Source organism: Leucoraja erinacea, chromosome 37 (assembly GCF_028641065.1).
Source record: "Leucoraja erinacea ecotype New England chromosome 37, Leri_hhj_1, whole genome shotgun sequence".
NCBI lineage: Eukaryota > Metazoa > Chordata > Chondrichthyes > Rajiformes > Rajidae > Leucoraja > Leucoraja erinaceus.
Window position 1 is genome coordinate 12,053,965 of NC_073413.1, and position 15,000 is coordinate 12,068,964.

General features: G+C 48.3%; 1 protein-coding gene across 1 annotated transcript in view; it reads right to left on the reverse strand.

Annotated features, from left to right (window-relative positions):
* Positions 1 to 15,000, reverse strand: part of LOC129713985 (transcription factor PU.1-like) — a 21,463-nt gene that overhangs the window by 4,731 nt on the left and 1,732 nt on the right. Inside the window, exons 2-4 of the mRNA XM_055663431.1 lie at positions 7,591 to 7,615; positions 3,849 to 3,942; positions 1,406 to 1,602 (exon numbers count right to left, since the gene is read on the reverse strand). Coding sequence (XP_055519406.1) covers positions 1,406 to 1,602; positions 3,849 to 3,942; positions 7,591 to 7,615 — 316 coding nt within the window. The remainder of the gene's footprint in view (positions 1 to 1,405; positions 1,603 to 3,848; positions 3,943 to 7,590; positions 7,616 to 15,000) is intronic.

The window sequence follows — 15,000 nt, forward strand, 5'->3', positions numbered from 1 at the left end:
GTTTCAACAACTAAGTTACAGAGATAGGTTGAATAAGTTAGGTCTTTATTCTCTGGAGTGCAGAAGGTTAAGGGGGGACTTGATAGAGGTCTTTAAAATGATGAGAGGGATAGACAGAGTTGATGTGGACAAGCTTTTTCCCTTTGAGAATAGGGAAGATTCAAACAAGAGGACATGACTTCAGAATTAAGGGACAGAAGTTTAGGGGTAATATGAGGGGGGAACTTCTTTACGCAGAGAGTGGTGGCGGTGTGGAATGAGCTCCCAGTGGAAGTGGTGGAGGCTGGTTCATTGGTATCATTTAAAAATAAATTGGATAGGTATATGGATGAGAAGGGAATGGAGGGTTATGGTATGAGTGCAGGCAGGTGGGACTAAGGGGAAAAAAATTTGTTCGGCACGGACTTGTAGGGCCGAGATGGCCTGTTTCTGTGCTGTAATTGTTATATGGTTATAGAAGAGGCCTGTTTAATGTGGAGAGGCAGATCGTTCCATAATTTGGGTGCCGACACAGCAAAGGCACGGTCCCCTCTGAGCTTCAGCTTAGTTTTAGGCCCACTCAGGAGCAGCTGAGTATCTGACCTGAGAGAGCGGGCGGGTGTATAAGGGTGTAGAAGCTCAGATAGGTAGGGCGGGGCAAGACCATTCAGGGATTTAAAAGCAAATAAAATAATTTTAAAATGGATCCTAAACTGTATAGGCAACCAGTGGAGTGAGGCTAAAATGTGCAAAATGTGCTCATGTTTACGTATGTCAGTTAACAGACGTACAGCCGCATTCTGTATCATCTGGTGACGGGCGATGGAGGGCCCACTAATGAAGGGGCTGAATGGCCTGCTCCTGCACCAAATGACCTACTCCTGCACCTCAGTGCTAAATGGCCCACCCCTTATCCTTAAACTGTGTGTGACCCCTGGTTCTGGTCTCCCCCAAATCCTGGCAGTGTCCTGGTGACACTGGATAGACTTGGTTTATACTCTCTAGAATTTAGGAGATTGAGGGGGGATCTTATAGAAACTTACAAAATTCTTAAGGGGTTGGACAGGCTAGATGCAGGAAGATTGCTCCCGATGTTGGGGAAGTCCAGGACAAGGGGTCACAGCTTAAGGATAAGGGGGGAATCCTTTAAAACCGAGATGAGAAGAACTTTTTTCACACAGAGAGTGGTGAATCTCTGGAACTCTCTGCCACAGAGGGTAGTTGAGGCCACACAGTTCATTGGCTATATTTAAGAGGGAGTTAGATGTGGCCCTTGTGGCTAAGGGGATCAGGGGGTATGGAGAGAAGGCAGGTACGGGATACTGAGTTGGATGATCAGCCATGATCATATTGAATGGCAAATGGTGCAGGCTCGAAGGGCCGAATGGCCTCTACTCCTGCACCTAATTTCTATGTTTCTATGTACCTGGCTGTAGTCCTCGTCCAATGGACAGGGAGGGTGGGTCTGGATGATGGGGTCAGGGTTAGCCACCACCTCTAGGGGGAACTGTGGGTAGAGGCTCTGCAGGTGAGAGACGTGGACATTCTGGAGCTGTGTGAACTGTCCTCCTTCATAGTGGTCGTAGCCGGTGGTGTGGTGGTCCGAGCTGGCCCAATAATGGTCTGCGGAGAGACAGGCAGAGGTTAGCGGGGAGTTACAGCGCGGAAACAGGCCCTTCGGCCCATCAAGGATGGAGGCAAAATGCTGGAGTAACTCAGCGGGACAGGCAGCATCTCTGGCGGGAAGGAACGGGTCGAGACCCTTCTTCAGACCCGAAACATCACCCGTTCCTTCCCTCCAGAGATGCTGCCTGTCCCGCTGAGTTACTCCAGCATTTTGTGTCTACCTGTGCTGTAAACCAGCACCTGCAGTTCCTTCCTGCACCTTTGGCCCACCGAGTCCGTGCCGACCAGCGATCCCCGCACACTAACACTATCCTACACACACTCACACACACACACACACACTAACACACACACACACACACACACTAACACTATCCTACACATAACACACACACACAAACACACACTACACACACACACACACACACACTAACACTATCCTACACACACACACACACACTAACACTATCCTACACACACACACACACTAACACTATCCTATACACACACACACACACTAACACTATCCACACACACACACACACACTAACACACACACACACACACACACACACTAACACTATCCTACACACACACACACACACTAACACTATCCTACACACACACACACACACACACTAACACTATCCTACACACACACACACACACTAACACTATCCTACACACACACACACACACACACACACACACACACACTAACACTATCCTACACACACACACACACACACACACTAACACTATCCTACACACACACACACACACACACACACTAACACACACACACACACACACACACACACACTAACACTATCCTACACACACACACACACACACACTAACACTATCCTACACACACACACACACACACACTAACACTATCCACACACACACACACACACTAACACTATCCTACACACACACACACACACTAACACTATCCTACACACACACACACACACACTAACACTATCCTACACACACACACACACACACACTAACACTATCACACACACACACACACACACTAACACTATCCTACACACACACACACACACACTAACACTATCACACACACACACACACACACTAACACTATCCTACACACACACACTCACATATACACACACACACACACACACTAACACTATCCTACACACACACACACACACTAACACTATATACACACACACACACACACACTAACACTATCCTACACACACACACACACACACGAGGGGACAATTTACAATGTACAGAAGCCAATTAACCCACAAACCTGCACGTCTTTGGAGTGAGGGAGGAAACCGGAGCGCCCGGAGAAAACCCACGCAGGTCACTGGGAGGGAACGTGCAAACTCCGTACAGACAGCACCCGCAGTCAGGATGGAACCTGGGCGAGGCAGCAGCACTGCCCGCTGCATGACGGGGGAGGAGTGATGGTGGTTGGAGAGGGGGTCTGGTGCTTTGTCACGCCTGCAATCATTCTGGCTGAGAGGGCGGGTGGTGGTGGCAGGAGGAAGGGGGAGGACCCTGGCACTCGCTCAGCTTGGGCCAGCATGGGTGAGATGGGCCAAAGGGCAGAGGGTTTACTACACTTCACATCATATACTATCCCACCTTGATGTCCAGGGACATGATGGAAGGCGAGAGAATGGAGCAGCTGGGCTTGTACACTCTGGAGTTTAGAAGGATGAGAGGGGATCTCATTGAAGCATATAAGATTATTAAGGGTTTGGACACGCTAGAGGCAGGAAACATGTTCCCGATGTTGGGGGAGTCCAGAACCAGGGGCCACACACACAGTTTAAGAATAAGGAGTAAGCCATTTAGAACGGAGATGAGGAAACACTTTTTCTCACAGAGAGTTGTGAGTCTGTGGAATTCTCTGCCTCAGAGGGCGGTGGAGGCAGGTTCTCTAGATGCTTTCAAGAGAGAGCTAGATAGGGCTCTTAAAGATAGTGGAGTCAGGGGAGAAGGCAGGAACGGGGTACTGATTGGGGATGATCAGCCATGATCACATTGAATGGCGGTGCTGGCTGGAAGGGCCGAATGGCCTCTACTCCTGCACCTGTTGTCTATTGTGTATTGAGTGACCACAAAGATGACAACCACCACGAGTGATGCTGCATTCCACTAGCGCCAAACGCCAACCCCGTCAAAGTGGGGAAAGAGTAGATGCTCGCTGGATTGGAGCCGGATACAGGTAAGGAACGACCACCTACCTGTGGGTTGCTCTGTATCAGCAACGTAATAGGAATACAGGTGTGGCTGGTGCTTGCAGTAAGCGTCCGTCTCATATGGACCCGTCTCAGCGTACTGTGGAGAAGAAGCGGATTTGTCAGCTTGTTACATGTACAAACACGCAACTACACATGCTGGTTTATGCCGGAGTGCTGGAGTAACTCAGCGGGTCAGGCAGCATCTGTGGAGAACATGGATAGGTGACGTTTCACAGAGTGCTGGAGTAACTCAGCGGGTGCAGCAGCATCTATGGAGCTAAGGAAATAGGCAACGTTTCGGGCCGAAACCCGGAAGGGTTTCGGCCCGAAACGTTGCCTATTTCCAGAAGGATTTCGCCCCGAAACATTGCCTATTTCCTTCGCTCCATAGATGGTGCTGCACCACAACTCAGCGGGTCAGGCAGCATCTGTGGAGAACATGGATAGGTGACGTTTCACAGAATGCTGGAGTAACTCAGCGGGTCAGGCAGCACCTGTGGAGAACATGGATAGGTGACGTTTCACAGAGTGCTGGAGTAACTCAGTGGGTCAGGCAGCACCTATGGAGTGAAGGAAATAGGCAACGTTTCGGGCCGAAACCCTTCCGGGTTTCGGCCCGAAACGTTGCCAATTTCCAAAAGAGTTTTGGCCCGATACGATGCTGGTTCATTATGATAAGAGACACAATACATGGTGGAAAGGAATGGGTGGAACCGTTTTTAAGATCCTGTTCATGTGCAGGGTTATTATGGCCACCTGGACTGACCTACAGTGAAAATCTTTTGCTTTGAACAATCTCCAGTTAAATCCGATACTAAACATGAATACAACCAGTCCAATCTCCAGTCCAACAGGTGGAGCAAAGGGGAAGATACAGAGATGCAGGATATAGTTCTCAGCATTGTAGTGCATCAGTTCCAATGTCCACAATGGGGTAGAGGTGAATTGGACAGCACCCTAGCTTATGGAAGGGCCGTTCAGAAACCTGAATCTCACCCAGATCACAGGCCCTTCGGCCCATCAGGTCCGTGCCGACCAGCGATCCCTGCACACACTAACACTATCCTACACCCACTAGGGACAATTTTTACATTTACAACAAGCCAATTAACCTACAAACCTGCACGTGTTTAGAGTGTGGGAGGAAACCGAAGATCTCGGAGAAAACCCACGCAGGTCACGGGGAGAACGTGCAAACTCCGCACAGACAGCACCCGTAGCCGGGATCGAACCCGCTGTGAGGCAGCAGCTCTACCCGCTGCACCACCGTGCCGGCCTGCATGTCTGCAGCGAATGTTTATCCGGCTCAGGTGGGCAGAGAGAGAGAGAGAGAGCGCGGGGGGGGGGGTGGAAGAACACACACGCTGCCAGCTGCTTCCTCTTTGTGTCTCTGCCACAGTGTTTGGGTTGTGGGGGGGGGAGATGATGTCCGATATTGCCCAGTGAACCGTGCTCATCATTTGAATAGATACTTGGCCCTGCCCAACACTCTCTCTTTCCCCAGTGGTTCACAGCAAGTCACAGCCCCCTCAACCCTGCCTTCATTTCACTGCACATTTCACTGCACATCTCGTATGTGTATGTGACAAATAAACTTGACTTGACTTGACTTCTGCACCAGTCTGCACGTGCAGGAAGGAACTGCAGATGCCGGTCTACCCCGAAGATAGGCACAGAAATGCTGGAGTAACTCAGCGGGTCAGGCAGCATCTCTGGAGAGAAGGAATAGACGCGCTTGATGTCCAGGGACATGATGGAAGACGAGAGAATGGAGCAGCTGGGCTTGTACACTCTGGAGTTTAGAAGGATGAGAGGGGATCTTATTGAAACATATAAGATTATTAAGGGTTTGGATATGCTAGATGCAGGAAACATATTCCCAATGTTGGGGAAGTCCAGAACCAGGGGCCACACACAGTTTAAACATATAAGATTGTTAGGGGTTTGGACACGCTAGAGGCAGGAAACATGTTCCCGATGTTGGGCGAGTCCAGAACCAGGGTCCACACACACACAATTTAAGAATAAGGAGTAAACCATTTAGACCGGAGACGAGGAAACACTTTTTCACACAGAGAGAGTTGTGAGTCTGTGGAATTCTCTGCCTCAGAGGGCGGTGGAGGCAGACTTTCTTTTTATTTATTTTTTAAATTTTATTAGAAGTTAGTACAGTACAAAACAATACAGTGAGACCTAATTTTAGGTGCCAACTATGTCACTTACATAATATATTCCATGTACAACCTCTAGTTTTATGTTTTTGAAAAGGAAGTAAAAAAAAACAAAAAAATTAGAGAGAAGAAAAAGAGGAAAAATAGATAGTAGAAAATAGAAAAACGTGAAGTGTGTGTGTGTATAAGACAAGATCAAATAGAGAGCAGAAATAGGAGAAAAAGACCCTTAAAAAAGAAATTTTCAAATCTTTATTCGGAGATGTAAATCTATCCACGACCTGACCTGACCTGAAATCAGTAATCTTTACGGTGCTGCTGTATCAAATGATTCCAAAAAGTCGATGAAAGGGGACCAACTCCTTAAGAATTGGTCATATTTATCTATTAGTCGGAGTCTCATTTCTTCAAGGCGTGCTATGTCCATCATATTCCTAATCCACATTTTAATAGTTGGTATGGCTGTATTTTCCCAAAATTTAAGTATCAATTTCTTTCCAATTATTAACCCATAATTAAAAAATACTTTATGGTCTTTATTTAAATTGGTATCTTCTACTATTATTCCAAATATAATCCATTCCGTATTAGGTTCTATTCTTGACTTGAAGAGCTTTGTAAATATATCAAACATATCGCTCCAAAATGTATTCAACTTTGTACATCCTACAAATGAATGTGTTATATTAGCGTTTTGAAACAAACATTTATCACATCTGGGAGAGAATTTATTCAACCTTGTTTTTGAATAATATAGTCTGTGTAATAATTTAAATTGATTTAAATAATGTCTTGCATTAATGGAGCAATTATGTGTGTTCATCAGATACTGAGAATCTGGATGCTTTCAAGAGAGAGCTAGATAGGGCTCTTAAAGATGGCGGAGTCAGGGGATATGGGGAGAAGGCAGGAACGGGGTACTGATTGGGGATGATCACATTGAATGGAGGTGCTGGCTCGAAGGGCCGAATGGCCTACTCCTACACCTATTGTCTATTGTGACGTTTCGGGTCGAGACCTCACTTCAGACTGCATTCCTGTTCAAAGTTTGAAGGACCATATCTAAAAACATTTTTTTAACTGCCTATTGATACAAGCGACTTTAAAGATTGATGAATGTGGGGCAAAAGCAGAAACAAGGAAGGAAAGAATATCACTGGGTGGTTTAGGACAATTATCCCAGTATCCTGTGTTGTTTAGTTTAGAGATACAGCGCGGAAACAGGCCCTTCGGCCCACCGAGTCCGTGCCGACCAGCGATCCCCGCACACTAACACCATCCTACACACACACACTAGGGACAATGTTTACATCTGCACCAAGCCAATTCATCTACAAACCTGTACGGCTTTGGAGTGTGGGAGGAAACCAAATTCTCGAAGAAAACCCACTGGGAGAAGGTGCAAACTCCGTACAGACAGCACCCTTGGCCAGGATCGAACCCGGGACTCTGGCGCTGTAAGGCAGCAGCTCCACCCGCTGCGCCACTGTTATAGTGAAGTCTGATCAACCCAGCTTAGGGCAATATGTATATATATCACTTGCAAAATGTATATATTAATTTTCAATACTTACGAGAGAAATCTGTGGTGGTTCAATCCTAGAGGCAACAGAAAGAAAAGAATATTTAGAACAGGAACAGCAGCAGAAACCCATGCTGCTTCAACAAGACAATCATCCACGATGCTGGCGTCAGCAACTAGGGAGGGGTCCCCAAAAACAGTTCCCATCTTTGGGATGTGGGAGGGAACCAGAACCCTCGTATTCATAGGGAGAACGTGCAAACTCCGCACAGACTGCACCCGAGGTCAGTATCGAACCTGGGACCCTGGAATTGCGAGGCAACAAAAGTAAAAGCGCCCCTTATAATAGCACCGGCAAAATGGCTCTACAAAATTCACAGAGTCACAGAGTGATACAGTGTGGAAATAGGCCCTTCAGCCCGAGTTCCCCGTACCAACTTGCTACACTAGTCCCACCTGCCCAGATCCCTCCAAACCTGTCCTATCCATGTACCAGTCTAAATGTTTCTTAAACATTGTGATAGTCCCAGCCTCAACTACCTCCTCTGGCAGCTCGTTCCATACACCCACCACCCTTTGTGTGAAAAAGTTACCCCTCAGATTCCTATTAAATCTTTCCCCCTTCACCTTAAACCCGTGTCCTCTGGTCCCCGATTCCCCTACTCTGGGCAAGAGACTCTGTGCATCTTCCCCGATCTATTCCTCTCATGATTGTATACCCCTCTGCAAGATCACCCCTCATCCTCCTGCGCTCCAAGGAATAAAGTCACAGCCAGCTCAACCTCTCCCTGTAGTTCAGCCCCTCGCGTCCCGGCAACATCCTCGTAAATCACCTCTGTGTTTTGTCAGTTCCGGCTGGTTTGTGAATAATTGATGTATGCAGTTGGCTATTTGCTGTGTGTCTCCCGAATTCCTCAACTCATCACCTTGACAGGGTTGTTGATAGAAGGACACTCATCAAATATCCATTACATCCTGTTAAGTTTACTTTAGAGATACATCGACAGGCCCTTCGGCCCATTGTGTCTATGTTATCCCACTTTCCCATCTACACCCCCCTTATACACTAGAGGGGTAATTTACAAACTTACAAACCCGCGCGTCTTTGGGATGTGGGGAGGAAACCGGAGCGCCCGGAGAAAACCCATGCAGGTCACGGGGAAGAAGGTACAAACTCCGTACAGACAGCATCTGTAGTGGGGATGGAACCCGGGTCTCTGGCGCTGTGAGGCAGCAACTCTACCCACTGCACCACCGCGCTGGCCTGATCGGATGAGGGTTAGCAGTTACATTATCCCTGGTTTAAGGAGGTGACGGGAATGTTGGGGAGGCTGATGGCCATTAGAGAGAGGAGGTTAGACACAGGTAAGGAATGCCAATGTTCTCAGACCTAGACTCCACCTGATGGGCTGAGTGGCCTCTTTCATGGTCATAACAAAATGAACTGTGGAAATACTCCAGAAAATGTAGCCGAGGTGTTGATCTTTGTCTATTATTGACACCGGTACAGACATGTTTTGCATGATTGTCCACGCAAATCAGACCACACCTACATCAGCCAAAGGGGAAAACAAAGCAGGTGAGAGTTGTGTTACAGGTACAGGGAAAGTGCAGGTTTAAAAAAGTACAAGGGCTGCAATGAGGTAGATTGGAAGAACATCATTAGCATACGAGTGAGTGCTCTGTTATAAATTGTCGGAGCAGAATTAGGCCATTCGGCCCATCAAGTCTTTTCCACCATTCAATCATGGCTGATCTAGAAGGATGAGAGGTGATCTTATAGGAGAAACATATAAAATTCTTAAAGGGTTGGACAGGAGGAAAAAATATTCCCATGTTGGGGGAGTCGAGAACCAGGGGTCACACAGTTTAAGAATAAGGGATAGGCCATTTAGGACTGAGATGAGGAAAAACCTCTTCACACAGAGAGTTGTGGATCTGTGGAATTCTCTGCCACAGAAGGCAGTGGAGGCCAGTTCACTGGATGTTTTCAAGAGAGAGTTAGATTTAGATCTTAGGGCTAACGGAATCAAGGGATATGGAATGGCGGTGCTGGCTCGAAGGGCCGAATGGCCTCCTCCATGGGTCATCCAGGTGAAGATACTCGAGTGGACACAAGGCAGGGTGCAAGGGTCAATGTCCGCTGAGGCACGGTGGAGCAGCGGGTAGAGCTGCTGCCTCACAGCGCCAGAGACCCGGGTTCCATCCTGACCCTGGGTGCTGTCCGTGCGGAGTTTGCACGTTCTCCCCGTGACCTGCGTGGGTTTTCTCCGGGCGCTCCGGTTTCCTCCCACACCCCAAAGACAGGCGGGGTTTGTCGGTTAATTGGCTTCTGTAAATTGTTCTGTAAGAGGCACTAAACGCTGGAGAAACTCTGCAGACTGCAGAAGATCAGACTCCACAATCCAAAACATCACCCGATCCTTCTCTCTCGGAGCTGCCTGTCCCGCTGAGTTACTCCAGCATTTTGGGCAGGACTAGTGTGATTTGGTGGACCCTGTTTCTGTGCTGTATGTCTAAACTCCTGATCGCTGGTTACAAGAGACTTAGCTGAGACAGGACCACATTTAGTCAGACACTTGTGCTAGTCACATTGTCACCAGACCACAGTAAATAAGCAAGGGTCATCAGAACAACGCAATGGCCTCGTGGCCGGCTTCCGGGTCCAGTGGGCAGCAGGAAAAACCTCACACACCTCACACCCACTCGCTTGGAAACCTGGGAGTCCAGTGCTGTACTCCACAACACTCCAGTGGCTGCACAACCCCAGGGTTGGGACATGGAACAGGGTTGACACTGGAGCTGAGAGAGAGGTGCACTGCACTCCTGGAGTCAACATGCACTGTATACTTGTATTTATACTTATGCATTTCAAATATGTATGTCATGTTTTATACTTTGGCAATATAACAATGTTTTTTTATCATGCAAATAAAGTTTTTTAATTGAAAATTGAAAAATTGAAAATTCAGAGACAGACAGAGACAGAGACACAGAGACAGAGACACACAGAGACAGAGACACAGAGAGACAGAGACACAGAGACACAGAGAGACAGAGACACAGAGACACAGAGACAGAGACACAGAGACACAGAGAGAGAGACACAGAGAGACAGAGAGAGAGACAGAGACAGACAGAGACAGAGAGAGACAGAGACACAGACAGAGACACAGAGAGAGACAGAGACAGAGACAGAAGGGGAGAGGGGGAGAGGGGGAGAGAGATATGTTTCACAGAGTGCATGGATAGGTGATGTTTTGGGTCAGGACCCTTCTTCAGACCCATCCGAAGACCCAAAACGTCACCTACCCATGTTCTCCAGAGATGCTGCCTGACCTGTGGGTGTATGGAACGAGCTGCCACAGGAGGTAGTCGAGGCAACTAACACAACTATATTTAAAAAACATTTGAAGAGGTACATGAACAGGAAAGATGGGGAAGGATATTGGCCAAACACAGGCAGGTGTGAGCAGTGTAAATGGGACACGTTGGTGGGTATGGAAGGGTCAGTTTCCGTGCCATGAAACTGACCGCTCTGTGTGGGTCAGGCAGCGTCAGGTAACTGGAGGTATTTTAACTGCAGCACAGGTGCTGTTTAAAGAAAGGCTGCAGCATCTTCCCCACCACCACACACTGCGGTAGTGCAGTGGTTACGTTGCCGGATGGACACCTGGACTCCAGGGCTGTGGGTTCGAATCCTGCCTGCCTCTCGTTGGGAAGTTCAAATGAAACCACGGTGACTGCCAAACCACGGGATCGTGGTGGAAATAAATCTGGCTCAATAACGTCCCTCTGTCGATTGGGAACCCTCCCGTCCTGACCCACAGGGGAACGGGACATTTCACATGGGAGATGAGAGTGGGAGACTCCCATTGAGATGGGACGAGAGAGGCAAGAACTGCAGACGCTGGAATCTTCAGCAAAACACAAAGTGCTGGAGGAACTCAGAGGGTCAGGCAGCATCTATGGAGGGAATGGCTAGGTGACGTTTTGGGTGTTACTATCAAAGCCTTTTAAGAAACATTTAGGGAGACAGTCAGAATCTTTTTTTCCCAGGATGGAAATGTCAAAGACTTTAAGTTGAGATGGGGAGAGTCAAAGATTTATGGGGGGGAGTTTATTTTTACACAGAGGGAGGTGGTGGAGGCAGGTACGTTAGTGGCGTTTCAGCTTTTAGACAGGCACACAGAGGTTAGTCTAATGTGGCACGGACATTGTGGGCAGAAGGGCCTGGTCCTGTGCTGTACTGTTCCATCTAAAAATAAATAGAGATAGGGAGTGGATGCAAGGATGTACTTCGAAGTATGTGTTAGAGGGGGGATGTGCTCAGCTCCATATTTATGCGTTATAACTGTGGATCGATATATCAGACGAAGGTGGAAGTGGTAGTTGCAGCATTACTGGGCTTGCATTGCACTAAGACAAGACACACAGCACAGTTTGGGAACAGCTCCATCCAAGACCGCAAGAAACAGCAGCGAATTGTAGACGCAACCCAGACCATCGCACCAACCAATCTCCCTTCCCGTCGACTCCATCTACACCCCACGCTGCCTCGGCAAGGCCAGCAGCATCATCAAGGACCAGTCTCACCCCTCCCCGGCCACTCCCTCTTCTCCCCTCTCCCCTCTCCCATCGGACAAGAGGTACAGAAGTGTGAAAACAAACGCACACACACCTCCAGATTCAGAGACAGTTTCTTCCCAGCTGTTATCAGGCAACTGAACCATCCTACCACAACCAGAGAGCAGTGCTGAGCTACTATCTACCTCATTGGAGACCCTTGGACTATCCTTGATCGGACTCTACCTTGCATTAAACGTTATTCCCTTTATCCTGTATCTGTACACTGTGGACGGCCCAATTGTAATCATGTATTGTCTTTCCATTGACTGGTTAGCACGCAACAAAAGCTTTTCACTGTACCTCGTTACACGTGACAATAAACTAAACTGGCCTGAACAGCAGCTAACGTTCCTCCTACAGTAGCACCCACACCATTCCCACCATCGCCAGCCCCTTTAACCGCCCCCTGTGTGTGTGTGTGTGTGTGTGTGTGTGTGTGTGTGTGTGTGTGTGTGTGTGTGTGTGTGTCAGCATCCGGGGACATGCCCCTCCCCCGCTTGGCGCGGCTATTATCGTGCTCTCCTCACTTGGTTAATTCCATCGGCGATAGGCCTGTCTTCATCTGGGCCTTCACCCCGAGCTCTCCACCCTGTACAGCTGTCTGTCACCACAAAATATTTTTTTATAGAGCTGTGCGGTAAAATGTGTTGATTTTAAAAATACCCGTCCAACGTTCCACAGTCACCCACTCGACTGGCCCCGATTATTCACTGACACTTGTCCTCGGCTTGTGGCCCTGTGTCGGAGAATCTGCTTTCTCACCCCTGAGATAGGAGAGATGCAGGGAACTGCTGAGGCTGCAATCTGGAGCAAAAGACCAAGAGCCGGGGAAACTCAGCGGGAAGAGCAGCCAGCATCTGTGGAAGGAATAGTCTGAAGAAGGGTCCCGCCCCAAAACGGTGCTGCCTGACCTGCTGAGTTCCTCTAGCTCTTTGTTTTTCCACTGTTAAAGGTACAAGACCAAGGATGAAGTAACTGTAGATGCTATGAATCTAACCTCTGATGCTCCAGAGTAAACTATCTCAGTTTGTCAAACCTCTCCTTATAACCAATGCCCTTCAATCAATGGGATTATAGACAATAGACAATAGGTGCAGGAGTAGGCCATTCGGCCCTTCAAGCCAGCACCGCCATTCAATGTGATCATGGCTGATCATCCCCAATCAGTACCCCGTTCCTGCCTTCTCCCCATGTGCCCTAACTCCGCTATTAAGAGCCCTCTCTCTTGAAAGTATCCAGAGAACCGGCCTCCACCGCCCTCTGAGGCAGAGAATTCCACAGACTCACAACTCTGTGTGAGGAACTGCAGATGCTAGAATCTTGCACAAAATGCAGAGTGCTGGAGTAACTCAGCGGGTCAGGCAGTATCTGTGGAGAACATGGATAGGTGACGTTTCACAGAGTGCTGGAGTAACTCAGCGGGTCAGGCAGCATCTGTGGAGAACATGGATAGGTGACGTTTCACAGAGTGCTGGAGTAACTCAGCGGGTGGAGAACATGGATAGGTGACGTTTCACCGAGTGCTGGAGTAACTCAGCGGGGCAGGCAGCATCTCTGGAGAACATGGATAGGTGACGTTTCACAGAGTGCTGGAGAAACTCAGCGGGACAGGCAGCGTCTCTGGAGAGAGGAATGGGTGACGTTTCTGGTTGAGACAACTTCTATCTTTGGTTTAAACCAGCATCTGCAGTTCCTTCATACACAATAATAGTCGAAGCAGTTCAGAGTTTATTTGAGGTTGCCGTGTGTATTAGCCGGATGGCTGAAGGGATGCTGCCTGACCCACTGAGTTTCCCCAGCTTAATTCTTCCTACAGCTAGGCTTTCCTAAACCAAGCACAATAACTCTAAGCACAACTCTCACCAAGGTCTCGTACAACACAATGTCCCAACTTCTTTTGTGACAAAGAACTGCAGATGCTGGATAAAATTGAAGGTGGACACAAAGTGCTGGAGTAACTCAGCGGGAAGTGTCCTGACCCAAAACATCACCTATCCATGTTCTCCACAGATGCTGCCTGACCCGCTGAGTTACTCCAGCATTTTGTGTCCATCATCATAATGAACCAGCATCGTATCGGGCCGAAACTCTTCTGGAAATAGGCAACGTTTCGGGCCGAAACCCAGAAGGGTTTCGGCCCGAAACGTTACCTATTTCCTTAGCTCCATAGATGCTGCTGCACCCGCTAAGTTACTCCAGCACTCTGTGAAACGTCACCTATCCATGCTCTCCACAGATGCTGCCTGACCCGCTGAGTTACTCCAGCACTCTGTGAAACGTCACCTATCCATGTTCTCCATAGATGCTGCCTGACCCACTGAGTTACTCCAGCACTCTGTGAAACGTCACCTATCCATGTTCTCCACAGATGCTGCCTGACCCGCTGAGTTACTCCAGCACTCTGTGAAACGTCACCTATCCATGTTCTCCACAGATGCTGCCTGACCCGCTGAGTTACTCCAGCACTCTGTGAAACGTCACCTATCCATGTTCTCCACAGATGCTGCCTGACCCGCTGAGTTACTCCAGCATTTGTGCCTGTCTTCAGTAAAAAGCAGCATCTGCGGTTTCATTGCTTCTACTGAAACTATTCAAGTTGTCTTCATATTGGACATATACAGAAGAACGATAACTTCAAGTGAGAACAAGTTGCCCAAAGTAGTAGCAGCAAAAGACAAAAGAATATGTTGTCTCTTTATACTAGCGAGTATCAATACTAAACATCAGAGTGTAGCGGTGGGCTCTGGTGTCAAAGCCTACACTTTCAGTTCCACACACGCCAGCGACAAGCTGATTAACTGTCCATCCCATAGCTGTCAATACACAATAGACA